General features: G+C 41.8%; 1 protein-coding gene across 4 annotated transcripts in view; it reads right to left on the bottom strand.

The window, feature by feature from the left end:
- Positions 1-3,372: 3,372 nt before the first annotated feature.
- The window catches only part of MCPH1 (microcephalin 1), a 664,091-nt gene continuing 640,033 nt past the window's right edge, over positions 3,373-27,430 (bottom strand). For 3 of the 4 annotated variants that reach the window (XM_068281349.1, XM_068281350.1, XM_068281352.1), the window contains one exon: positions 3,373-3,652. In XM_068281349.1, coding sequence (XP_068137450.1) covers positions 3,597-3,652 — 56 coding nt within the window. In that variant the 3' untranslated portion in view covers positions 3,373-3,596. The remainder of the gene's footprint in view (positions 3,653-27,430) is intronic. The other variant, XM_068281354.1, reaches the window with a different exon arrangement.

The following is a 27,430-nucleotide window of genomic DNA, read 5'->3' as shown; positions in this document are numbered from 1 at the left end:
CTTCTCCATAGCATCAGAACATGCTGCTAGCCTGTAGGCTAGTAATGTGTCTGTACAGAATTGAGTTCATACTGAGGTGAAGATGACACGAAGGTATATGCACAGTACCTGCAAACACTAGCAGCATATTCTTACAGGCACAGTAATAAATCCCTACGACCTATAATATAATAAAAATAGGCTATTGCATATCAGTGCGGCCTCATAAAAAGTCACATTGTTCTATTTCTGAAAGAGTATCTGGACATACACATTAACATATAGATATTTGGTTAGAGTTCTACTTTAATCTCAAAGCCTATTCATTTCTTGTGATTTCCATATAAATGCCATTCTCTTCCCACCATAAAGGTGAAGGCAGAGATTTTATGGTGCAGAGATCACCATCGCAATAAAACATCATGGTGAAGAAAGTTGATACATTACAGGTACCTCTAGCAGAGAAGAATCTGAACAATGACTTCCTGAGGTAGATGAATTGGTGCTGTGACCCTTTTAATATGGATTTGGCAGAGCTCCGAGGAGCTTTGTTGGATTTGCGCATTAGCTGCTAATAGACAAATACGAATTAAACGAAGCCCTGGTATTAAGCTTTGCTGGTGAGGATCCCAGGTAAAAATATTTCTTAATGCTTTTAGTCTACAACTGTCTGATATTTGCCTGCAATTTACAGCCATGAGATGGTGTAAAGGGGGGGAAGCGATTAAAGTAATGACATTTTATCTATATGATATAAGAGCAAAGACCCAACGGAGGAAAAAGCTAAATTATAGCTCTATTGTGTTACGGGTTGTTTTTTTTTTTTTTTTTTCCAAGCAAATGTGAGAATAAAAAAAGGAGTGCAGGATACAGAATTCACTGAGGCCATCTAGAACAAGAGGTCTTACAAAGGGAAATCATCGATATCGTGCAATACACAACTACCTTTACTAAATACTTAAAGGACTTACGATGAGAATATTAAAAAAAAAAAAGTTAAGCACCTCATTGTAATTGCAGACCTCAGAGCAGACGATCAGCACCTTCCCTCTCTTGTTCTGGTGATTTATTTTCTGTAGCCAGGTTCCATTACCGTCCCCGACCCTCCCCAGGGTCGCCTTATCTGATTATAATCGCTGCTTTAAAAATCCAGAAAAAAAAATGACAGAGCTGGGAAAGAGGATGGTAGGGAGACTGGGCTGTAAATTTGTGCAGCCGCTGGATTTTTAAAGCGGCGCCGGCGATTATAATCAGGATCAGATAAGGCGACCCTGGGAAGGGTCGGGGATGGTAATGGAACTTGGCTACAGGTAAAACAGGCAGGTGGGGGCATCACAAAATATGTTTTTTAGCACATTGGGCTCTATTCACAAGGCATCACAGCATTCGGTAATGCTGAAAACAGCTGATTTTACCGATCATCTTCGACTAGTGAGGTAAATTACCGACTAGTGCGGTAATTGCCTCAAGAAATGTCAATTCACAAAGATTTCCGCATTAAAGAGACACTGAAGCGAGAATAATTCTCGCTTCGGAGCTCATAGTTAGCAGAACGCCGCTATCCCGCGGCTAAACGGGGGTCCCTTCACCCCCAAACACCCCCCCCCCCCGCGCAAAATCAACGACCAAATTGGTCGTAGATTTTGCTGCTGCTGGAGGCAGGGCTAGGAGCTGCAGGCCTGCCTCTCTATCAGACGCGCATCGCTGCCTCTCCCCTGCCCCTCTCAGTGAAGGAAGACTGAGAGGGGCGGGGGAGAGGCGGAGATACACGCTGACAGATGCGCGTAGGGCAGGGCTGCGGCGGTTAGCCCTGCCCCAATGCGGAAGCGCTACCCCGCTGCTCGGAGGGGGATTTGGGGGTGAAGGGACCCTCGTTAAGCCGCGGGATAGCGGTGTTTTAGCAGGGGCACACATGCCCCTGCTATCTATGAGGTCTGAAGCGAGATTTATTCTCGCTTCAGACTCTCTTTAAGCCTACCGGCCAAAAGTGTTCGGTAATTTTCTCCAGCTCACAGCAGCTGATAACTGGCTCTCCCCCATGCTGTCTTTGTGTGGTGGATTTGACAGCCAGCCTTTGGGGAGAGCCAGGCAGCCAATAGGGAGAGCCACACAGCCTGAGGAGGGACATTTTCAAAAGGCATCCCTGCTTCCCTTTAGATGTGCTTATTTGTATTGTAGCATACAGAAGAGCTCCCCCTGATGGCAGCAGCACATCTAAAGGGATAACAGGATTGCACTGTAGGGAAAACCTCAGAGTCCTACTCACAGCTCCCCTGCCTGCCTGCTGACCTGCTACATGCTGGTAAGTCACACTTACCGAGCAGGGATTAATGAATTGAGGAATGTTTGTTCAGTAAATTACCAAACGTCTGCCTCATGAGGGAAAACTTTAGTGAATTTAGAAAAATAGTGTAAAATACTGGATAATGTATTTTACCGAAGACAATTATTTTACTGACTGCCCTTTGTGTTTAATGGAATTTTTATACACAACTATTTTCCTTTCCTATTTAAGACAGGGAAGGATGGTAATTTTTGGGTGAGGTGCATCTAGCTTGTTAATAGTTTGTGTTTTTTTTTCTTTAAATTAAATATTTAGTATTTATATAGCACTGACATCTTCCTCAGCACTTTACAGAGTATATATAGACTTGTCACTAACTGTCCCTCAAAGGAGCTAACAATCCTATCCCTACCATAGTCATATGTCCATCGTAGTCTAGGGCCAATTTAGAAGGGATGCCAATTAACTTATCCTATTTTAAATGATGTCTAGGAAATTACTAACTCATCTAATATCGGCACCTCCACTCGAGTTTTTGTATAGTTTCTATCGCCACAGGAGGTTCAGATTATAGTTTGATATTCCATTACACTTCAAGATCCCTAGGAGTGCAGCCTGCCAGTTTCCTGTTCTTGAATAGTGGCCTGGACAACTGAGCGGGGACAGTTTATCTCCCCGCAGGGCTTATATGGTAGTTGTAAGTCTTTACAACCCACCTTTGTGAATATTACACTTTCTTTATTTAATTTCCATCCTACCAGATGATACTACTCCTTCGGGCTCCTGGTCTCTCCTTTAGGTGACCTTGAGTTCCAACAGACACAACCTTAATAATAAATCCTCTTCTGATGGACAAATACAGGAAAGAATGGCTGAAGGCTGTCAACAAATGCCAAAGAGTTCTACTCAACCTCTCTGAAAGAATCATTATGAGCCAAGTGAAGTCTTGTGTGCACAAATCAGTTCACTCCTTAGAATTTATAAAGAGATTAATGCTCTTGTACAGTTCAACCCATGAAAGCACTGACTGTATTTTCATATCAGATGAATACCATCATCCCCAATGGACACATTAATAGAACAACGATTTATCAAAAATTATGGGAACTATCTCCCCTGTGTATGTGTTTTATTAGTAGAAAATATTCCAACAATTTACATCTATTTGAAGAGTAGTTCCAGATCTGTAGCAAGTTAAAATACAAAAGCAGTATAAAACATTAAAAAAATCATTGGATGTCTAAAAGCTATAAAAACAGAAGTTTTATTTCATCACAGTTATTTTTCCAACATTTGGTCCAGGACAATCCTCAGATGAAGACTATAGGCAAAGTCACAGAGCCAAAAGGTAGTTTTCTAGAGGGTGCAGCTTGTGTTGACTTATGGAATCTACGAAACAAAAAAACAACATAATGTCATACTAAACAGATACACTGAATCACGGACATTATATAAATTAGGTCCTTTAAATTGTATATGTTGTGTTGCAAAATAAAACAACTTATTATATGGATAATCTTAAAAACAATTTGTTAGATTTATATACCTCACTTGACCTTGACAAGGTTAGCACTGCTCTCCCTACTGGAACTCAGTATAGGGATGTATTCCTTTTGTTTGTTTTATTTTTCTTTTATGTGTTTTGCCCTGTTCTCTCCTGTGCAGCAAATGCATTCTGGTTTGCTATATTGATTAAAATGGCCAAGACATTTCTGCTGTGGATTCAATGATTAGAAAACATATAAGCAATAAAATAAACCATTATTAATTGACTTCACTTGAGTATGGAGAGAGTTTGGTTGCTTATGTTACTGCACTTTGTATATCATCACTGTGGTTTGGACAACTTACTACACAAGTCCAAATAAGAGGTCATCTTGTTTACAGTACAGGGACCTAAAATTAAAAATACTATGTAGCCTTTTTAAATGGCAGTTAGGACTATACAATGCAAGTCATCACTGTCACTTATTTTAGGAGATCCTTACCCTCATAGCCTAATTATAGATCGTTTAGGAATTCGGGAATTAACGAAAGCATCCAACCAACCTGGCATTACCATGCTCCTGTCTGGCTGAGTGCAATGTTCAGGGCTAGGGACCAAAATACCCAGCCAGGATGAAGTAAGGTGGGCTTACCTGAGGTTGTTGCAAGGAATGAGTGTCCAGCAAAGGTTTTTTTTTTCTTTGCAGCAGCCACCTAAAAGTTTTGTGCTTTTTTTTTATTTTTTATTTAAGATCTAGTTCAGGAGGGTGTATTTTAATTTATGTTTTGTAAAATGTATCACGACAGTATCTCGATTCAAAACCAATATTATACCATTTTAGCTTTTGTTTTAATCTGCTTTGCATAACAGACTTCCCTTCCCTATTCCATCATCACCCACGGTATATAGTTCTGTCACTGTCGCTTACCATGACGACCTCATCTTTGCTTATATTTTCTTCTTTGTGGCCAGCATTGCAGCTAAAGCTCTGCAAAGTCTTATCATTCATTCCTGTCTAGTTCCTGACTATTCAGTGTGTGATAAAGCATGTATCCCTTCCACACCACCTCTAGTGTGTGTTTATAAAAATCAGATAAACAGAAGAGCAGTGAGAAAGAGTTTCTAATTGCAGGTAGGGTCTGTGGCGAGAGGTACACATGGCTTTTATAAACAATAGGTTGTGAGAAGAGTTAAGTGCTTTATTCCAATAATGCGCAGGGAGGAGCTGCAGAGCTGTAGTGGGGGGAGATGGGCTGGGTCAGGTGTCTATTGTGTATTGTTATGGGAACGCCCACTCTATTTGCAACAAGGGGCAAATGGAGATGGACAGTCAAGAACTTTCGATACATGGTGCATAGTGAATCAATGCAAATTTAATATCATATGCATTAAACAAATGGAAGGCTGAACAATGGGTTAAATTGCTATTTGCCTGTGGAGACCAGTGTCAAGTGTCCCTCCATACCTGAAATAGTGCAAGAGCTCTTAAAGAGGAGCTGTAACCAAGGATTGAACTGCATCCCAATCAGTAGATGATACCCCCTTTCCCATGAGAAATCTTTTCCTTTTCTCAAACTGATTATCAGGGGGCTCTGTATGGCGGATATTGTGGTTAAGCCCCTCCCACAGTGTGATGTCAGCACCTAGGTACTGACATCACACTGTGGAAGCCTTGTTGTATTGTGGGAAATAACAGCTGTTTCCAACAGCCAAAAATGCATCATCTCTTTCCACATACACCACCTGCCAGCAGTAAAAATGGCGCCATGTAATAAATGTCAGAATGTAAGTCAGTGAGAGGAAAGATTTTACAATGGGCAAACACTGACTAAATCATTTATAAATAATTATTGTTAAAATTAAGCACCTTTTTTCATTACATTATTTTCACTGGAGTTCCTCTTTAAGTACATTTTCTGTCTGCAGCCTTATGTAGATTAAGGTATAACATAATTGCTAGATGTAAGGTTGCTAACCAGGAGCAGTAATATAAAATACAGGAACAAAACAAACAAAATATCAAACCCATGTACTGTATTTAGTATTTCACTGTACAGTATTTGGGACTGAACTATGTATTGCGTACAATGATAACTAATTGGTATAAATGATTGAAGATTCTGTTTGATGACCTTACATCTACATGACAGCCTTATGTATCATTCACAGGAATTTAATTAGCAGCTCTTCAAAGGCAAGGCATAATCTTTAATTTATTATTTATGTTTCAAACAATTTTTGTTCTGAACAGGTAAATATGAATCTATACATATGAATATTTCATATGTATACACTATACAGGCAGCCTGCTATCTCCATGTACAGCCAGCAGCTTTGTGTAACTGAGGCATCAAGTAGTGCATTGAAAAAAATTAGATACTGTACTCTGAAAATATAAAACACAAAATACTGTGGACTGATTAGGCAGAAACATTCTCCTTCTCCACTGGCTGTCTCCAGAAAGAAAGAAAAAACACCCTGTATTGACAAACTCCACCCACCAATGATGCCATACGCCTAGTAATGTAAATGGCAATCACAAAATAATTACTACCACTAAAAATGTAAATGCATGTGTATATGCATGCATATAAAATATACATTTGTCCTCAGGCAAAATGCACTATTAGGCCTCTTTCACGTTAGAAAACGTCTCAACGCAGACTAACGCACAGCAATACCTTGTGCGACATTCACAGTACACACGTTGCGTTTGTGTGTAACGTGTAGCGTTATTAGAAAGTGCTGCATGCTGTGCATTATACATGTTATTAGCTGCGTTAGACTGTTTGCACATGCTCAGTAATGACTTGGAAGCATACTTTTCATTGCCTGTATGCTCTACAGTATGCGACGATAACAAGGCATTAAGTTGCGTTGCAACTTTTAGGGGCGTTGCGTTGTAATTTGCGCTGCAACCTTAACATCGCATTAAAATGCAATGTCCTACTGTGAAGGAGGCCTAAATTACTTTTTTCCTATCTCTCAATAACTTACAATAAGTAGTAAAATGATGAAAGTTCTGAGAGGTTTTGGACTAATTTTTTTTTACTCATGGGGGTTTCTTTGTTTTCCTTGTATATTCCAAAGCACGTACTGAAAGGAAACTGAGAAACCCCCCATGAGGTGATGGACTGTCAGATTTTTATCTTCTACTGCGACATAGGGAAAAATAGTAGTTTATAATGTATTTTGCTCTGGAACAAATTTACATCTTAGACGCATGTTACATAGTTATTATGGTTGAAAAAAGACATACGTCCATCGAGTTCAACCAGTACAAAGTACAACTCCAGCCTGCTCCCTCACATATCCCTATTGATCCAGAGGAAGGCGAAAAAACCCTTACAAAGGCATGGTCCAATTAGCCCCAAAAGGGAAAAATCCTTCCCGACTCCAGATGGCAATCAGATAAAAATCCCTGGATCAACATCATTAGGCATTACCTAGTAATTGTAGCCATGTCTTTCAACGCAAGGAAAGCATCTAAGCCCCCTTTAAATGCAGGTATAGAGTTTGCCATAACGACTTCCTGTGGCAACGAATTTCACATTTTAATCACTCTTACTGTAAAGAACCCTTTCCTAAATAAATGGCTAAAACGTTTTTCCTTCATGCGCAGATCGTGGCCTCTAGTCCTTTGAGAAGGCCTAGGGACAAAAAGCTCATCCGCCAAGCTATTATATTGCCCTCTGATGTATTTATACATGTTAATTAGATCTCCTCTAAGGCATCTTTTCTCTAGACTAAATAAACCCAGTTTATCTAACCTTTCTTGGTAAGCGAGACCTTCCATCCCACGTATCAATTTTGTTGCTTGTCTCTGCACCTGCTCTAAAACTGCAATATCTTTTTTGTAATGTGGTGCCCAGAACTGAATTCCATATTCCAGATGTGGCCTTACTAGAGAGTTAAACAGGGGCAATATTATGCTAGCATCTCGAGTTTTTATTTCCCTTTTAATGCATCCCAAAATGTTGTTAGCTTTAGCTGCAGCGGCTTGGCATTGAGTACGATTATTTAACTTGTTGTCGATGAGGACTCCTAAGTCCTTCTCCAACTTTAATGTCCCCAACTGTATCTCATTTATTTTGTATGGTGCTAGACCATTGGTACGACCAAAATGCATGACTTTACATTTTTCAACATTGAATTTCATCTGCCATTTATGTGCCCATATAGCCATCCTACCAGATCCTGTTGCAATATGACACTATCTTCCTGAGAGTTGATGATTCTGCACAATTTTTTATCATCTGCAAAAATAGCAACATTGCTCACTACTGCATCTACCAGGTCATTAATAAAAAAATTGAAGAGCACTGGACCCAGTACAGACCCCTGTGCGACCCCACTGCTAACAGTCTCCCATTTTGAGTACGATCCATTGACCACAACTCTTTGTTTTCTGTCCATTAGCCAGTTCCCTATCCATGCACACAGACTCTTCCCCAGTCCTTGCATCCTCATCTTTTGCACCAGACTTTTGTGGGGAACAGTGTCGAAGGCCTTTGCAAAGTCCAAGTATATCACATCTACAGCATTCCCAATATCCATATTAGCATTCACTATCTCATAAAAGCTGAGCATGTTAGTCAAACAGGACCTGTCTTTAGTAAACCCATGTTGATGCTGAGAAATAAGATTATTTTCTACTATGAAGTCATCTATAGTATCTCTTAGTAACCCCTTAAATAGTTTGCATACAACTGATGTTAAGCTTACAGGTCTATAATTTCCTGGATCTGATTTTTTGCCCTTCTTAAATAATGGGAAAACGTGGGCTGTACGCCAATCCACTGGGACTCTGCCAGTTGAAAGAGAGTCACAAAAGATAAGATAAAGGGGTTTATCTATAACTGAACTTAATTCCCTTAGGACCCGAGGATGCATGCCATCCGGGCCAGGTGCCTTGTCTATTTTTAATTTCTTTAGTCTTGCCTTCACTTCTTCCTGCGTCAAGTATATAATATTACAGTTAGAAGATTGAGACTCTTCTGCCTCTGTAATTTGCAACAGTGCTGTTTCCTTTGTGAAGATAGAATCAAAGCAAGCATTTAATAACTCTGCCTTACCTTGGTCATCCACCATTGAGTTCCCACCCTCATCCTTTAGGAGTCCTATACAGTCAACCTTTCTTTTTTTAGAGTTGATGTACCTGTAAAACTTTTTTGGGTTAGATTTGATATCCCTAGCGATTTGATTTTCAGCTTCGATCTTTGCCAGCCTAATTTCTTTTTTACAATTTTTAATTGCACTCCTTATAATTGCTTAGTGCAGCCTCAGTCCCCCCTCCTGTTTTAGGACCTTATAGGCATTCATTTTCCTCTTCATTTTATCCCTAACCTTTCTATTCATCCATAGAGGCCTTTTTTTATTCCTAGACATTTTGTTTCCATATGGGATATACATACTACAATATTGATTGAGAATACTTTTAAAAGCTTGCCATTTCCCTTCAGTGTCCTCCCCTTGTAGTACATTATCCCAGTTCACCAAACTTAGTGCCTGCCTAATTTGATTGAACTTTGCTTTTCTAAAATTCATAGTTTTAGTGGTCCCGCTGCCCCGTGGCCTATCAGTCACCAGATCAAACGTTATCATGTTGTGATCACTATTTCCCAAATGTTCTTGAACCTGCACATTTGATACATTATCTGGTCTATTAGAAATGATCAGATCCAGCAACGCATTCCCCCTAGTTGGTTTCGTTACCATTTGAGTCAAGTAATTGTCCTGTAGTGCTGCCAGAAATCTGCTGCTTTTACCAGAATGGGTAGCCTCAATACCTCAGTCAATGTCTGGAAAGTTGAAGTCGCCCATAACTATGACCTCATTTTTACTTGCAGCTTTTTCAATTTGCTGTAGTAATCGCAGTTCTGCAGCTTCATTAATATGAGGTGGTCTGTAGCATACCCCAATAAGCAATTGGCAACTTTTATTTCCACCATGAATATTTACCCAAACGGACTCCACATCTTCGCAATCTTCCTCCATCTCATTGTTGAGGACAGCTGTAAAAAAATTCTTAACAAAGAGACAAACCCCTCCACCATTTTTCCCTGTTCTATCCCTCCTAAACACATTGTATCCTTTTAAATTAGCTATCCAGTCATGGCTTTCATCCATCCATGTTTCGGTTATTCCCACAATGTCATAGCCTTTGTCATTCAGAATGAACTCTAGTTTGTCTATTTTATTTGCAAGGCTCCGAGCATTGGTTACCATGCACTTTATATTTTTACCACCACATTTACCAATTTTGTTTACATGAAATGGGCTACTTGAAGTTTTACCAACCTCCTTAATCTTTACACTGTCCCCACCCCCCTTCTTCACCCCTCATAATGTTAGGCTCCCACTGTCTTTTTACCTTATCTTGTCTACATATTGAGACTTTATCCTCCCGCCTCCCCCCAGATCCTAGTTTAAAATCTCCTCCAACCGTTTAGCCATCTTCTCCCCCAATGCAGCGGCACCCTCCCCATTCACCTCCTTGCCGGTTATCCCGAACACAGTTCGGGGTAACCTGCGCAGGAGGATTTCTCAGGCCCCGCTGGGCCGATTTGCATAATTTTTTTTTCCTACACGCAGCTAGCACTTTGCTAGCTGCGTGTAGTACGCGATCGCCGCCGATTCGCCGCTACCCGCCGCGCCGAGCCGCCCCCCCCCCCCGCGCAGCCTGGCCAATCAGTGCCAGGCAGCGCTAAGGGGCGGATCGGGATTCCCTCTGACGTCACGACGTCCGTGACATCATCCCGCCTGGTCGCCATGGCGACCGAGGAAGCCCTGCAGGAAATCCCGTTCTCAACGGGATTTCCTGCATACTCTGATCGCCGAAGGCGATCGGAGTGGGTGGGGGGATGTCGCCGCTCAGCGGCTATCATGTAGCGAGCCCTGGGCTCGCTACATGATTTAAAAAAAAAAAAAATTAAATAAAAGTGCAGCGCTGCCTCCTTGCCGGATTTTTTATAACGGCAAGGAGGTTAAGGTGCAGCCCATCCCTGCTGTAGAACCTGTAGCCGACTGCAAAGTCTGCCCAGTTCTCCAGGAACCCAAACCCTTCCTTCCTACACCAATTTCTCAGCCACTTATTTAACTCCCTAAGCTCCCTCTGTCTCTCAGATGTAGCATGTGGCACTGGCAGTATTTCAGAGAACACCACCTTGGAGGTCCTTGCTTTAATTTTATCTCCAAGTACCTGAAAATTATTTTTGAGGACCTTCCATCTCCCACTAACTTTGTCATTGGTGCCAATGTGTACCATGACAGCTGGGTCATCCACAGCCCCACCCAATAATCTGTCAATTCTTTCCGCTACATGCCGAACCCGAGCACCCGGGAGGCAACAGACTGTACGGCATTCACGGTTTCTTCGACAGATTACCCTATCGGTGCGCCTAATAATTGAATCCCCTACCACCAGTACCTGTCTAGCCTTAGCTGCACTCCTATTCCCTTTCTCGTTACAGCAGTCTGCCCCTCGGTTGCTAAGGAGCACATCCTGCTGCAGCATTGCTACTCCAGAATCATCCTCCACAATATTACGCAAACATGCATACTTATTAGTGAGGGACAACTCGGGACTAGCCTCCCTGCCACTTTTTCCCCTACCCCTTCTAACTGTGACCCAACTAGCGGCTACCTCTGCTTCTTGCTCCGGCTTTACTCCACCCACCTCATCTTCACCGGTTCCATCCAGTGTCCGGATCGTGAGATCCAAGCTCATCTCCATGTTGTGTATGCGTCTCAGTGTTGTGTACACCTGTACACCTGTATATTAGATTTCACCATTTTTTTTGCGACAGTGGTCCTTAAAGGGGGGAGGGAGGTGGCCCCTACTGAGACAGTTTGTAGGTATCTTCTTTCTCATCCAAAACTGCTGGATTTTTGTCCTGAAGTGTGGGGTCACAGCTTCAGGTGGTGAAAATACCTCAAGAAATGTCAATAAATTGCAATTCACAAAGATAAAAGCATTTGGTAAATCACGTTAAAGTGCTCAGTATTTATCTCCTGCTCTGACCAGACAGTAACTCAAAATTTCAATTCGGTAAAAATTGATAGATGTAGCAGACAGCCAATAGGGAGAGCCAGACAGCCCTATTGCTCATCACATTTGATCCAATACTCTGGTGGGACTTCAGAACAGCGGAGCAGAAGAGACATTTAAAAAGGCCTTTCTTTATCCTTTTAGATGTGCACATCTGTATGCTGATACACAGAAGTGCTCTGTCTAGTTAGCACAGATGTACATCTTAAGGGATGCTGGGGATGCACTGGACAGAAAATAGAACGGCTCTTACACAGACTTGTAAGAGAAGACTGATAGCTTGCTGCCTGACCTGCTCCACATTTGGTGAGAATTTTGTTAGAGAAAAGAGTAAAATACCAGATGCGGTATTTTACCGACCTAATTTTACCGAATTGCCCTTTAGTGAATTGAGGACATTGTGCAGTATAAAACAATGTGACAAATCAGTAAAATGTGCTCTGAAATTGAGCAGGGTTTCTGGATGGTGCCAGAGCAGGACATCCCTGAAATATGGTGCCACAAATGGAGATGTGTGTATTAACTCTAACTGACTATGGATTGCAGTAATACATGATAAGAATCCTAAACGTGCATCAATTAATTTAGGATACAACCATACTATTTTTAAGCAGAATACAACTATAATATGCAACAATAATACCCTTTTCAGGGAACTAAATAGCTCTTCAAAACTGATAATACTCCTTCAGGGATGCAAACAAGTAATAATGTAACCTGTTCTTCCCCACAGATGCAAGTATATACGAAGAGTTAACAAAAAAGACATTCGGGTTGATTCACTATAACAAATAGCGTGCCTTATCAGCGTTAACATGCCTTATCAAAGTTAACACGCCCAATAGACTGCCTGTCAAGTTTATTGTAAAAGTGACAGGCAGCCTATTGGGCCAATAAAAGTGCAGGGATAATGTCAGCGGTGGCTGGATGGTGTAATGGTTAAGGGCTCTGCCTCTGACACAGGAGACCTGGGTTCGAATCTCGGCTCTGCCTGTTCAGTAAGCCAGCACCTATTCAGTAGGAGATCTTGGGCAAGTCTCCCTAACACTGCTACTGCCTATAGAGCGCTGCCTAGTGGCTGCAGCTCTGGCGCTTTGAGTCCGCCAGGAGAAAAGCGCGATATAAATGTTGTTTGTTTGTCCTTTAAAGTGATTGGACCCACAGGGGCTCAGGGCAGGACATCATTGCCAATTAGCAGGCATAAGTTCCTAGCGCTCCCTATGCTACTCTGATAAGGCGTTAACCCTGACAAGGCACACTATATTAGTGAATCAAGTCCCTTGATTGGATGGCATAAAGGTGACACAATGTGGTATGCCTGGAATAGGGAGAAGCCCATCGCTGTAGGTGGCACAGATAATGTAGAGCCAGCAGCAATGCTTGCAGTGATGCAGTAACTCATATATGGTGCATGAAGGGCATGCATATGGATCAGTGCTTTGGGTAGAAGTCTAAAGTAAGGCAACCCGCCAATAGTATTACTAGAGAAGAGCCTCCAATAGTAGCTGCTGTAGGTAAAAGTCTACAGTGACTAATGAGAAATCCAACCTTATGTGCCAGGTTTTTATTTATTAGAAATGATTATCATTTGGTATGTATATAGTTCTGTCATCTTTTGCAGCGCTTTTACAGAGTATATAGTCTTGTCACTATCTGTCCCAATTAACTTATCTGTATGTTTTTGGAATACGGCAGGAAACCCACACAGACATGGGAAGAATAAAAAAACTCCATGCAGACAGTGCCCTAGTTGGGATTCAAACCGGGGGCCCACCGGTGCAAGGCGAAAGTGCTATCCGCTACACCACCGTGTTAAAATTTCAACAGAATTGCATACCAAACATCATGAATACCCCTAGAACTCATCTACACATCACAATTATTACAGAATAATAATAACCATAAAAATATCTAAAACATAACTTTAGCTTCATTTAAAAGCAGGAAGCATAGAATTCCCTCTCCGAAGCTGAGATAATCGGTCACCAGCTGATATCCACAGACGGGATGACTACAGGACAGCTGCAGGAGGCACATTATAATCCACTGGTGGTAAGCTTTCCTCTTTAGCCATCTCTGGTCAGTCAGATATATCGTAAAGGAGGACAGAGGCGCCAAAAGAATAAAATCTATTATTAAAAAGTTTAAAAGTGCTGAACAACAACATTTTTTAGCCCCACGCCCCAGGTACTGGAAGGAGGATTGGAGAGGGGGGAGGGGGGAGCCTTGGGGAGATCCAGAATATACACCCAGAAAAAGAGGACCAGAAGGGGGTGTAGAGCAGGGAAGAGGAAACAAAAGGAGAAGACAGTGAGGGGAAAAGGGGTGTTTAATTTAAGTGGGGTGGCCCTTAATCAAAAGGAATTAAAACTGTTGGATCATGGCTTGAAGTACGCCCCAAAAAAGAACCTTAATAAATTTCAGACTTACATTGATGTTCAGAAGTATATAAGAAAACTAAATGTGAAAAAATATTTTATTCAGAAGGAAGGACCCACGAGTAGAGTGAACCAGATCTCTAGATTTAGAAATGCTTCTGTTTTTAATCCCCAAGATTCTTCGAATCTCAATGCCGTGGATATTTTTAAAGAGAGAGTATTAGATGATCTGAGGAAAATTGAACCAGGTAAATTCCAACAGGAGAAAGAGTCTATCGAGAGCTTAATTAAAGAGAAAGACTTGGTAATTCGAGCTGCAGATAAAGGGGGGGGGAGTGGTAGTATTAAGAAAGGATCAGTACTTTAAGGAGCTGGATAGGCTGGTGTATGATGAACAGACCTATGAGAGACTAAGTGGGGATCCGACAATTAAAATCAAACGAGATCTGGCCCTGATGTTGGATGAGGGCCTCCTGAATGGTTTAGTTGACCGGCCTACAGCCGGTTTTTTGGCGCCATCTGCGCCTAAGGTTCCTGTTATTTACCAACTCCCAAAGATTCATAAACATTTGGTGGACCCTCCGGGACGCCCAATCCTGAGTGGGGTCGGATCCATTACGCATCGATTGGGCCAATATATAGATTCTTTCTTACAGCCCATGATAAAGACCCTACCAAGAGTTTTGCTGGATACAAAGCATACAGTACAGATATTGGAAAACCTGAACATAGAGGGAGAGATTTTGATGGCAACAGCCGACGTGAGCTCTCTCTATACGAATATCCCGCATGAGGAGGGTGTAGAGGTGGTTGCGTCGCTGCTGGAAAGCCAGAGCGATCTTCCAACAGCGTTCATTAGATTTCTTATGGAGCTGCTGGAATTCGCATTGAAGAATAATTATTTCTGGCATAGGGGGGACTATTTTAGACAGGTCTTCGGATGTGCCATGGGGTCGTCCTTCGCCCCCAGTTTGGCGAATATATACATGGCCCGATGGGAGGAGGAAGCCATAAGGCTGGGAGGGGAAAAGATAAAACTTTGGCGAAGGTACATAGACGATCTGCTGATCTTTTGGGCAGGAGATGAGGTAAGTTTCCATACATTCATAGAAGAGATTAATCAGATTAGACCAAATATCCAGCTGACAGCCGAATGCAGTCCATCTCATATTCATTTTTTGGATTTAGATATTTTCAGAGACCAGACGGGTTTTAAGATGAAATGTTTTTTTAAGCCGACGGATCGGAACGGTTTTATAAACACGCAAAGTTGCCATCACCCACAGTGGCTTAAAGGAGTCCCAAAGGGACAATTTATGCGCATCCTGAGGAACTGTTCTGACAGTGCAAGCTTTTTTGAACAGTCTGACATTATTAAAAACAGATTTGTGGAGAAAGGATATGATAGAGGATGGCTGGATAGGCTTCAGCTGGAGATAGCCACAGTGGATCGTAGAGGATTGATTTATGGGGAGAGAAAGGGTAATATGGAGGAGCAGAAACCCTTTGCTTTTATATCTGAATTCTCTACCCAATATAGAAAAGTAGAACAGATCCTTCGCAGACATTGGGGAATTCTCCAGAGTGACCACATTCTGAAGAGTATCCTTCCAGAAAGACCGTCCTTTGTTTACAGAAGGGCCCCTAATCTAAAAAATTTGGTTGCACCTAGTTGTGTAGCCCCCCCTGTACAGAAAGAATTTGTGGGGTGGCAGACCCCAGGTTTTTTCCCTTGTAGGAGTTGCAAGGGTTGTAGAGAATCGAACGGAGGGAGAAAGGTAAGTATCCAAGCAAACTCTAATGGGAGAGAATATAAAATCAGGCAATTTATTACATGTGCATCCGTGGGGGTGGTGTATGTAATATGGTGTAGTTGCGGCTTGCAATATGTGGGCCGCACCACCAGGACATTAAAGGAAAGAGTTGGAGAACACATAAATAATATTAAAAAGGGTTTTGAGCAACACAGTTTGTCTATGCACTTTAAATTGAAACATCAGTGTGATCCAAGTAGAATGTTCTTTTGTGGAGTGGAGAAATTAAGAGGTTCATGGAGGGGTTTTAATAAAACGAGGGAGATTTCTAAAAAAGAAGGGATGTGGATTTTTAATCTAGATACCCTGGTTCGAAGAGGTCTTAATGTGGAATTTGATATAAATTGCTTTATTAGGAATGATTAATATAGGAGGGAGGGCATATTAGGGTAGGCATAGAAAAATGCTGTATTAGTTGGATTTGTAAGTGATCACTCTGTTTGATGATAGCTGAAAACCGTAATTCAGATGATTGGAACGTAGCGCTGCATTTTCCATTTTGGAAGATAGCGGCGGAATTCCGGAACGGCATTCTCTCTATAGGCAGAGGTTATGGTGCGTCTTTACGACGCTTGGCATCAGAGTCTATTTGGTGAGTGAGTACGGAGGGGAGGGTTGATTGAGCCCAGTAAGATCAGAGAGGACTATACACATGCGCAGGAGAATTCCTGTTTGCATGAGTGAGGGTACAATAAAGTTGGTTTAGGAATGCCCAAGGGATAAAAATGCCGGCATAGCGTCTGACGTCAGCCCCTGATGAGTCAGATCTCTGACGAAACGCGTAGGGCGGAGCTACGTCGGACGCTGCTGGCGAACACGGAAATACCAGAGAAGTTACTCAGGACGCGGAGGTTTGAGGCGATGATCAGCGGAGTGGTCACCCGGGGACCCAACACTGTATAAAGCGCTGTTATCAAGTCTCCTAAGTGTGAGTGCAATCTGGCTTTTAGAATTTTTTTAATAAATGATTTTATACTATTGAGCTTTCTTAGTCCCGCAGTACCTTGACTGAGGAGAGGCATACGGATTTTTGATACGGATTTCTGATAATGTGTATTAAGCCCCACTGGCTTTAAATCTTACCTCCGAAAACCTAAGGAGGCCCATTGGGTGAGTGTGGACACGGAGGGGGTGTGTCACGGCGCTCGCCAGTGGTGTATTAAGGCTATTTTTCATCACGGTCCATTGGGATATTGAAGTGGTGGTGGTAATGCTGAGAGTTTAAACGGAGTTACACTATATGCCTTTTTCTCTGTTTATCTATATATCGTGTTGATCCTAAACGGAGTCTATACAGGAAGACCTAGATGATCCAAGGTGTCGTGTTTAAAGGGACTTCGACAGACACGTAATGGACATTGAATTGGTTTGATTGTGGACTTCTTTGAGATCTGGAGCGCTACTTGCATGCTTTTTGTTTAAAAGTGCTTTGGAGGCAGTGGTGGACTTACCTCCTGCAAACAGACACAACAGGCTGTGTATTCAAAATAAAGCAGATTTATTGGTACACTTCAGGGGATATTCGCAACGCGTTTCACAGGCCTAAACCCGCTTCATCAGACAATAGCTAGGAGTACACAACAGCAGACTGTCCGGGTAAAACCTGGCGCCAGGTGTTACCCGGACAGTCTGCTGTTGTGTACTCCTAATAGCTATTGCCTGATGAAGCGGGTTTAGGCCTGCGAAACGCGTTGCGAATATCCCCTGGAGTGTACCAATAAATTTGCTTTATTTTGAATACACAGCCTGTTGTGTCTGTTTGCAGGAGAAACGTCCACCAATGCCTCCAAAGCACTCTTAAACTTTTTAATAATAGATTTTATTCTTTTGGCGCTTCTGTCCTCCTTAACGATATACCTAATATCCACCCCTGGTGGAGGGGGATACCCCTTTTTCTTCCTGTCTACAGAGAGCGACTTCTTAATCCTGAGTGAGGTCAGGACAATCTCCTCACCTGCCTATACAGTGGCTGCCTGGAGGTAACCTTGGTTTGTGAGTATATTGTTGTACTCATTTTTCATAATACCCATTATCAGTACTTACTACACTATATTTGGCTCTCAGTTCTCTCTTTTACATATATCTGGTCAGTAAGAGGCTAATATGGGTACATGAGGCTCTCTATACCTAATATAGTCCTATCCACGGTCCAGATTACAGGCAGGATAGATTCTTTGAATCCATTTATTCATCTCTAGTAAACGTTCCATACAAATTATAATAGAATTATCTGCTAGCTAAGCATGAAGCAGTATTCCATGCCATAGATTGTCTTACAAGCCAAGAGACTTATCCCTAAATTATTCATCAAAGTAAACTTCAAACTGCCCCAAAATAATTTACCATGCTGGGTAATAGGAAGAAAGGGTAATACATCATTATTTCTTTGATGCATTACAATATATAGCTGCATTGCATTAACTTCATGATCTGTACATATAAAGAGCACAGGGGGAGAGGAAGATTTAAATGTGAACATTCTTGAAGACAATAGAATTTTATATTCTGTGACCTCTTCCTTCATGCCTGATCGTCTGTCATCTGTCTTATGTAAGCGGTCAAGAATTGATGTACCTGGTTTGTGTGCGAATATATTTCATTTTGTAAATCTATTTTAGTGCATCAGGTTTATGCTATGTATTAATACAGTAATGTACCTGGCAAACAGAACATGATGTCAGGTAATACTGCATAATATGTGTGCGCTGTATAAATAAATACTGTAAAACTAGGAAACACTATCAAGCATAGCTGCAGTTACATGGGTAACAGCAAGGAGCAATGGGCTTGATCCATCAAGCTGCGCTGCTAAAGCAGCACAGCTTAAGAGGAGTGCGAGCTCAGCACACGCTATGCTGTGGTAGTGCACTGGTAACTTACGCATCCTCCTTGTAACTAATGGCCGCTCCACTCATTCCGCCCTGAGCCCTGTCGGGTCCAGTGGCTTTCTAGGACGTGATCCCCGCACGTTGATTGGTCCAATCGACTGCCTGTAAAGTGATGGGCAGCCAATCAAAGCACCGATATTCCTTCCATTAAAGCCACTGGACCCGCAGGGGCTCGGTGGGACGAGAGGAGCGGCCATTAGTTACAAGGAGCGCGCATAAGTTACCAGCGCATGCTATGCTTCAGTACCGCAGTATAGCGTGCGTTGAGCTCGCACTCCTCTCATTAAGCAGCTTGATGAATCAAGCCCAATGTAACCAGACAGTACAAGATATTAAAAATAGCCCTACCCTCCTTAAACATTTTTTTTTTTTTTTAAAGAGGAACTGTAGTGAAAATAACGAGGAATATATATATATATATATATATATATATATATATATATATATATATATATATATATATATATATATATATATATATATATATATATATATATATATATATATTTTTTTTTACAATTTTCATTTATATATTATTTGATCAGTGTTTGCCAGTTCTGAAATGTATCACAGGTGGAAACATCTTTAGTCCAGTCAGGTGATCTATTGGGGATTTTTTTTCCCTTAGATTTCTAAAGTCAGTGCAAAATATATCTGGTCTCCCAGAATGCTCTGGGAGGAGAATTCCGTATAATTGAACAGCCAAGGCTAAGCATCACTGGGAGGGGCTTGGCATCATGCCAATATACAGCAATATATAGAGAGAGGTTTCTGGTGTTGAAACCAAGATAAGTAACATAAAAATAAATAATCTATTACATTTTACTATATGTGATACAGTGCCTCTTTAAATATCTAAGTTCCTATGTTATATGGCAACTAGATAACATTTTTTAGAATATAAATAACCTGCTGCTTAAACAATATCTCCCTGTTTAAATGGAATAAAAGGTGTCATATTTTGTAACTAAACTTTTTTCAAATAAAGTTTAATAAAAAAAAAAAAAAAAAAAAAGAGCCAGCTTCCTCAGTTGTGGAACGAAACGGATTGGAGCTCCCTGCAGCAGCCTCTGCTGATGTAAAGCACATATCATGCACCTTGGTAGACACTACACTTGGTAGAGACTGCCTATTCAGCACAGTCACATGATTATTTTTCCTTTCCTTCACCCAAAAAAATATGAAAAACATATCATTATAAACACTACATTACATATATCCTGATTAGCAAGAAGTACATTGGGTTTATTAAGAAATACATTTGGTTTATTAGCGTAAACCTGAAGTGGGCAGGATGCAGATGCTGCCAGATTGATTTCTTCTTAAACAATACCAGTTGCCTGGCATCAGTAGAGTCTGAATCACACACCAGAAACAAGCATGTGGCTAATAAGGTGATATTTTAACATCTTATCAATAAAATGCCTTTTAAGCCATCAGAAAGCAAGAAAATACTTTGGTAATTTTAACAGTACTTTTTGGTACTTTTTTAATTGCCGAGTGCTAAATGTTTTAACTTTTTTTAAACTGAAAATGAAAACACATCTCCAAGGAGAAAACTAAGGAGTAAAATGAATTGAAATAGGGCCACTTTCGTCAGAAAGACCTGATCTGAATGTTTGTTCAGGGTCTATGGCTAAACGTATCAGAGGCAGAGGATCAGTAGGACAGCCAGGCAATTTGCATTGCTTAAAAGGAAACAAATATGGCAGCCTCCATACCCCTCTCACTTCAGGCTGTTTGCACACTATAAACTGGCGGCAGTGATGCGGTGCATCGCTTCTGCCGCACCGCCAGAATACGTGGTATTCCCCATCTGGCATTGGGTCAAGTAGGATGTGATGCATGCTTGCGGTCACTTCCTGCTTCGGGGTATGCGGAAGTGCAAGAAAGCATATTGTAAAAATACGCTTATGCGCATGTGCGCCACCACCAGGTCGAGTCAATAATTTTTAAAAAAATCCCCGCATCGCCATAGACCACGTGTCAAACTCTGGCCCGCGCCAGAAAACTTGGCCCGCCGCTACTTTTTAAATTAACATTAGCTGTGGCCCGCGGCGCTTTCAAAGCTGGCCTGCTGGCATGCTAGAGGGTCCGCCCCGTCCCGCCCATCATCCTCACGTGAGTTGATAGAGCGTTGCTACGCTCTGTCACTCACCTGCTCCACCTCCCGAATTGCTCCGCCTCCTGTCACCTCCCGATGACGGCCCAGCTCCCTCCCTCCCTATCTTCGCTGCTGGCGGCGGGCCGTTGTCCTCTCTGGTGCGCCGGGTGGCGGCAGCTCTGCACACCAGCGTGACCCCCGTACTGATCACAGGAGAGCTGTGTGTCCCTGGCTGCTGACGCGCATATACAGGAAGTTCCTGTATACGCGCGCCAGCAGCCAGAGACACAAAGTTCTTCTGTGTCATTCTCCAGTGCGGGGCTCACGCTGGTGTGCAGAATACAGAACTGCCACCACCCGCCACATCGGTGAGTGCAACGGCCAGCGGGCTATTACTGGGACAACTTCCTACCTACCTATACATGGGCACCTACTTTTTGCCTGGCTACCTACAGTAAGGTACCTACCTTTTGCCTGGCTACCTATACTGAGGCACCTACCTATAGCCTGGCTATCTATACTGAGGCACCTACCTATTGCCTGGTTATCTATACTGAGGCACCTACCCATAGCCTGGCTATCTATACTGAGGCACCTACCTATAGCCTGGCTATCTATTCTGAGTCACCTACCTATAGCCTGGCTACCTATACTGAGGCACCTACCTATAGCCTGGCTATCTATACTGAGGCACCTACCTATAGCTTGGCTATCTATTCTGGGGCACCTACCTATAGCCTGGCTACCTATACTGAGACACCTACCTATAGCCTGGCTATCTATTCTGAGGCACCTACCTATAGCCTGGCTACCTATACTGAGGCACCTACCTATAGCCTGGCTATCTATACTGAGGCACCTACTTATAGCCTGGCTATCTATTCTGAGGCACGTACCTATAGCCTGGCTATCTATACTGGGATACCTACCTATTGCCTGGCTACCTATATTGGCACACCTACCTATTGCCTGGCTAGTGGCTACCTATGCTGAGGCACGTACCTATTGCTTGGCTACCTATACTAGGGCACCTACCTATTGCTTGGCTACTTATACTAAGGTACCTACCTATGCCTGGCTACCTATACTGAGGCACCTACCTATGCCGAGCTACCTATACTGAGGCACCTACCTATGCCTGGCTACCTATACTGAGGCACCTACCTATTGCCTAGCTACCTATACTGAGACACCTACCTATTGCCTAGCTACTTACACTGGCACACCTACCTATTGCCTGGCTACCTATACAGAGGCGGCTACCTACCTATACTGAGGCACCTACCTATGCCTAGCTACCTATACTGGGACACCTACCTATTGCCTATCTACCTATACTGGGGCACCTACCTATGCCTAGCTACCTATACTGGGACACCAACCTATTGCCTGGCTACCTATACTGAGGCACCTACCTAGGCCTGGCTACCTATAATGGGGCACCTGCTAAGCCTGGCTACCTATACTGAGGCACCTACTTATGCCTAGCTACCTATAGTAGGGCACCTATGTCTGGATAACTATACTGGGACACCTGCTATGCTTAGCTACCTATTCTGGGGCTCCTATGCCTGGCTACATATGCTGGTGGCACATACCTGGCTAACCTTTACTCTGGGCAACTATGCCTGGTTAACCTAAAAAGGTTTTTTTTTGCACCGCAGTTATGACGTGCGATGCAAATTGTGGGGTGTTGTGCGATCATTCCAAATGGTAGGGAAAGAGGAAGGGGGGGGGGGGGGGAATAAATATGGCTGTCGGCCCTCGACCTGGTTTAAGTTTTAACTTTCGGCCCTCCGTCTATTTGAGTTTGACACCCCTGCCATAGACTAACATGACTTCTGGGTCGACGCAGATCACCGCAAGTCGCCGCAGAAGATGCGCGGTAATGTAATTAACATATAGACAAACATGGTTTGTACCGCACAACTCGCAGAGATTGCGTGTGCTAGGATGCTAGGGTTGAAAAGGACATTTTGCACTTGAGAAGAAAAGAAACCCTTTTAGAGCAGCAGCACTCAAAAATATGAAAAATACATGTGTATATAATAGAAAAATGATAACAATTCTTTATTACAAAGTCTCACGGTGTATAATCACAATTAACATAAAAAAAACATAAAAACATTTAAAATGTACCCATAAAAGTACTCCATATCCATTACTATCAGATGCAATCAAATAATAGTGAGTTTGACCAATCAAGTAAGTCTGAAGATGCAGTTGGACACGGTTGCCTATCCTTTCCTGATGCCACCATACTCATACCTGGGCTAAGTATCCTATTTTTTGTTACACTATGCACTTCATCTAGTGGTTGTTTCCACCATCTTTACACTTTGCCTGTTATCCTTTGTTTGACACTTCCAGATCTGGATAGTCCAGACCTGCCTCTTTTGCTGCTTTATTTTTGTATTTTGCACTTTACCTATGGTAATCACCAAATGTTTACTGTTCACCTATAGATAGTTGTGTACTAGGCACTAGGTCACTGCTTAAACTGAACCCGGGTTCAACGGTTGCACAGGGAACTCTCTTGTTCCCGTGTGCAACTGCATCTTTAGACTTACTTGATTGGTCAAACTCATTATTATATGATTGCATCTGATATTAATGGATATGGAGTACTTTTATGGGTACATTTTAAATGTTTTTAAATTGTTTTAAATGTTTTTATATTTTTTGATGTTACTTGTGATTATACACCGTGAGACTTGTAATAAAGAATTGTTATTATTATATACACATGTATTTTTCATATTTTAGAGTGGTGCTGCTCTAAAAGGGTTCCTTTTCTTCTCAGGTGCAAAACGTAATTAACATAGATAAGTAATAGGCAAAGGTAAGTAATTTTACTTGAGTCAAGCATCTTGTATGGACTCAATAGGGGTCAGGTCTCAGCAAAGGTTTAATGCTAAACATACCAAAGTTTTACCACTCTTTGCCAACAGCATCTCCAGAGACATTCTGCTAAATGACCCTCTTGTCTCAATATCAGCTGTAGTCTTCTCATATGACAATTGAGTCATGCTGAAGCACTGTACCAAGCTTGTTACTGACCTCCATGAACAAGTTCAATAGCCCAGCTTCACTGCTGCATTTGATGTTGTATATGACCTTGAAATGCCTCTCATTTTTTGAAATCATCACTCGGCTAGTACTGATGATTCTATGACCATTCCAATTTATCAGTATTTACTTGTGCCAGATTCTCATTACTTCTCCAGTTTGCTTCACTAGTTCCCATCTATTCTAAAGGAAATGCTGGGGCATTTTTTTAGAGAAAGAAATTGTTCTCAGTCACCTAATTTGCCTGATGTGTATTTCCTCTCTCCCTGTCTGCACTTCAGTCAGTTGGGAAATAATTCCATTTTCTTATGTTATCAGAGAGAAAGAGTTTAGGAAAGTACCCAAACTCCTGATAAGTCCCAATTTAGATGATTTTATTTAATTATGTAGTAAAACAGATTGTCTCGTTTAGGCCCTACAATTTCTCATACATTTATAGATATGTACAGATTAAATATTGGTGTTTGATTACATGTTAGGCAGGTACTCCTATTGACCTGCTGTAAGTTGAGCCAAGAATGCCTTCTTTGCTGAAATTTTAAGGTTTCAAACTCTCTTTAACTTCTTGCCACCACTCCACGATGGCTGCCCCAGGACCACTCAATGCAGATTGGCGTGAAGTCCTGGGGGCGTGTTTTGCAGGAGATCTCACGTGCTGATGCGTGCAAATCACCGCTTGAAGTTTTCTTTCACTGAGAGGGTCGGGGAGAGGCGGAAATTCGGGGAGATTGATGCGACTGGTGGCAGAACTACAGAGCAAAGCTCTGCCTCCCCCGGGCAGCAAAATCCACGACCTGAAAAGTCGTGGAATTTTGCCCCGGGATTTGGGGGGTTTAATCACATCGTTCTGTCATGGGAATGCGGTGTTTTATCTCTGCACATATTGTGTAACATAAATGTCAAGTAAAAAAAAGGATTTTTTTAAGGCTTCAGATTTTCTTTAAACCATTTAAAAGCAGATTGGCGAAAAACTGGTATAAAAGTCAAACAGTTGTTCAGAGCAACCAATCAGTCTCCTTGTTTTGGGCTTTTTTTTGCCAGTGGTCTATGCAATGTCCATATGTTCCTTTCAGTCAGTTTTGGCCCTGAGTGAACAGTTTGTCATTATCTCTGTGATTGGGTAGGTTGCAGTGACCTGTGGACTCAATAGTTCTAGTGACAGTTTCTTCCAGACAGAAGGCAACAGAGAACACATCTAAACAATTATGATGAAAAAAAAATCAAAAAGACAAAAATGTGACGTTCAGAAGATGCGCAAGTATAAGGAATATATATAAGGAATATGTATAAGTAAATAATAAATGTTTAAAAATTTACCCATGAGCAGGGGCGTAGCAATAGGGGTTGCAGAGGTTGCGACCACATCGGGGCCCTTGGGCCAGAGGGGCTCTGAAGGGCCGTCCCTCAACTACAGTATTAGCTCTGTATTGGTCCTGTGTTCATAATAATCACTTCTATAGATACTTTGGATAGTGGGAATCATTAACAAACTGTACCCCATTCCCTTCTTGCACCTCTGACACTGTAGTTGCCATTGACAGGTTTTGGTGCATCGTATCAATTGTTATGCTTGGGAGGGCCCCATTGTAAAACTTGCATCTGGGCCCACAGCTCCTTAGCTATGCCACTGCCCATGAGAGAACTGCAGAGATGGGAGAAACCATTTATGAGACAACTATAACATGGACAGTACACACAGGGTTTCATGGAATAGTACAAAGAAAGCTAACATTATTTTGGATTTATACAGTGCCAGCATCTTCCCTGGTGCTGTACTATAGAGAGTGCATAGTATATACAGTTACAAAATTATAAAGGGATATAGATATTTAAAAACTGATCATGTCAGTTAATGGATTGACTAAGGTTAATACTGTATGATGCTGCTGCATTCATTCCAAGGTGCCTTTTATTAAATGTGCAGACTTCCATGGCTGCTTAAAGGACCACTATCGCGAAAATTGTAATATTTAACATACATGTAAACACATACAAATAAGAAGTATGTTTCTTCCAGAGTAAAATGAGCATAATTACCTATGTTGCTGTCACTTACAGTAGGTAGTAGAAATCTGAAAAGACCGACAGGTTTTCGACTAGCCCATCTCCTCATAGGGGATTCTCAGGGTTTTGTTTATTTCCAAAAGCACTTAGTGAATGGCAGTTGTTCCGTCCAGCTGACAGAATAGTGTGCAGCGAGCACAGAGGCTGTCCAGCATTATTCTATAAATCCTTTTCACGGAATGTCTTTATAAAGAATAAAAGCCATGCTGAGAATCCCCCATGAAGAGATGGACTAGTCCAAAACCGTTGTTCTAGATTTCTACTACCTACTGTAAGTAACAGCAACATAGGAGAAAAGTAATTTATGGTTCACTTTACTCTGGAAGAAAAATACTTCTTATTAGTATATGTTTACACGCATTTAAACATTTTCACGATGGTTAAAGGAACACTATCGATTACCATGTTTTTTTAACCTGCGATTGAGACAGTTTCTGAAGTGCTGCTAAGTAGTGATGTATACATTTCACTTGCTTATCTCTTGTTTACTGTATCAAATTCCTTTCACTTTTAACTGACGCCTGAGGGGAGGGGAATCCCTCACACTACATCTGTTAATCCTGTGTGTAAGAACGCTCTCACTAGCTGCAGCTGCCTGTGTCCTGTGTCTCTGACTGAGCTGTCTGCAGAGAGCAGAGGAAATGTAACTTGTTCATTGTGTGTGAAACCTGACACCACAGCTTTTCATACTGTTTTTGCTTTTAGAGAAAAATACTCTTTAGTCTGATATGCATAAAAAACACTGGCTGTGCATTGTAGCAGACACCCCTTTTGCAAATGATTTGTTCCAATAGAGCTAAATCCTATACACAATGAATTAAAGCTTTTGCCTCTGATATTTAACATGAAAAGTAGGAAAATGTTTACACAGCTACTTAGACATTATTTGTACATTGTCATTTTAGAACACCTGGGTATTGATACTGTTCCTTTAAGTAAAGGGATTTTAATCTGGCCATTTGGTTGCAGATATCTGAATATTAGGAAGATGACGTTGGCATTATGTTTAGCACCATTTTCCCATACTCCATCACCATAAACTCTATAACACATTACCTATACCAAACTATAGATGAAGGTGGGAATGTAGATTATGAATGTCATCCAAAAAGCTCATGGCTTTCCTCCAGGAATTAGCATGGTATCAGTGGCGTAGCTAAGGAGTTGTGGGCCCCGATGCAAGTTTTACATTGGGGCCCCCCCAAGCACTTTATACACAACAATTGATACGGCGCACCAAAACCTGCCATTGGCAACTACAGTGTCTGAGGTGCAAGAAGGGGATGGGGAACAGTTTGTAAATGATTACCATAT

Source organism: Hyperolius riggenbachi, chromosome 4 (assembly GCF_040937935.1).
Source record: "Hyperolius riggenbachi isolate aHypRig1 chromosome 4, aHypRig1.pri, whole genome shotgun sequence".
NCBI lineage: Eukaryota > Metazoa > Chordata > Amphibia > Anura > Hyperoliidae > Hyperolius > Hyperolius riggenbachi.
This window is presented reverse-complemented; position numbering and strand designations above follow the sequence as displayed.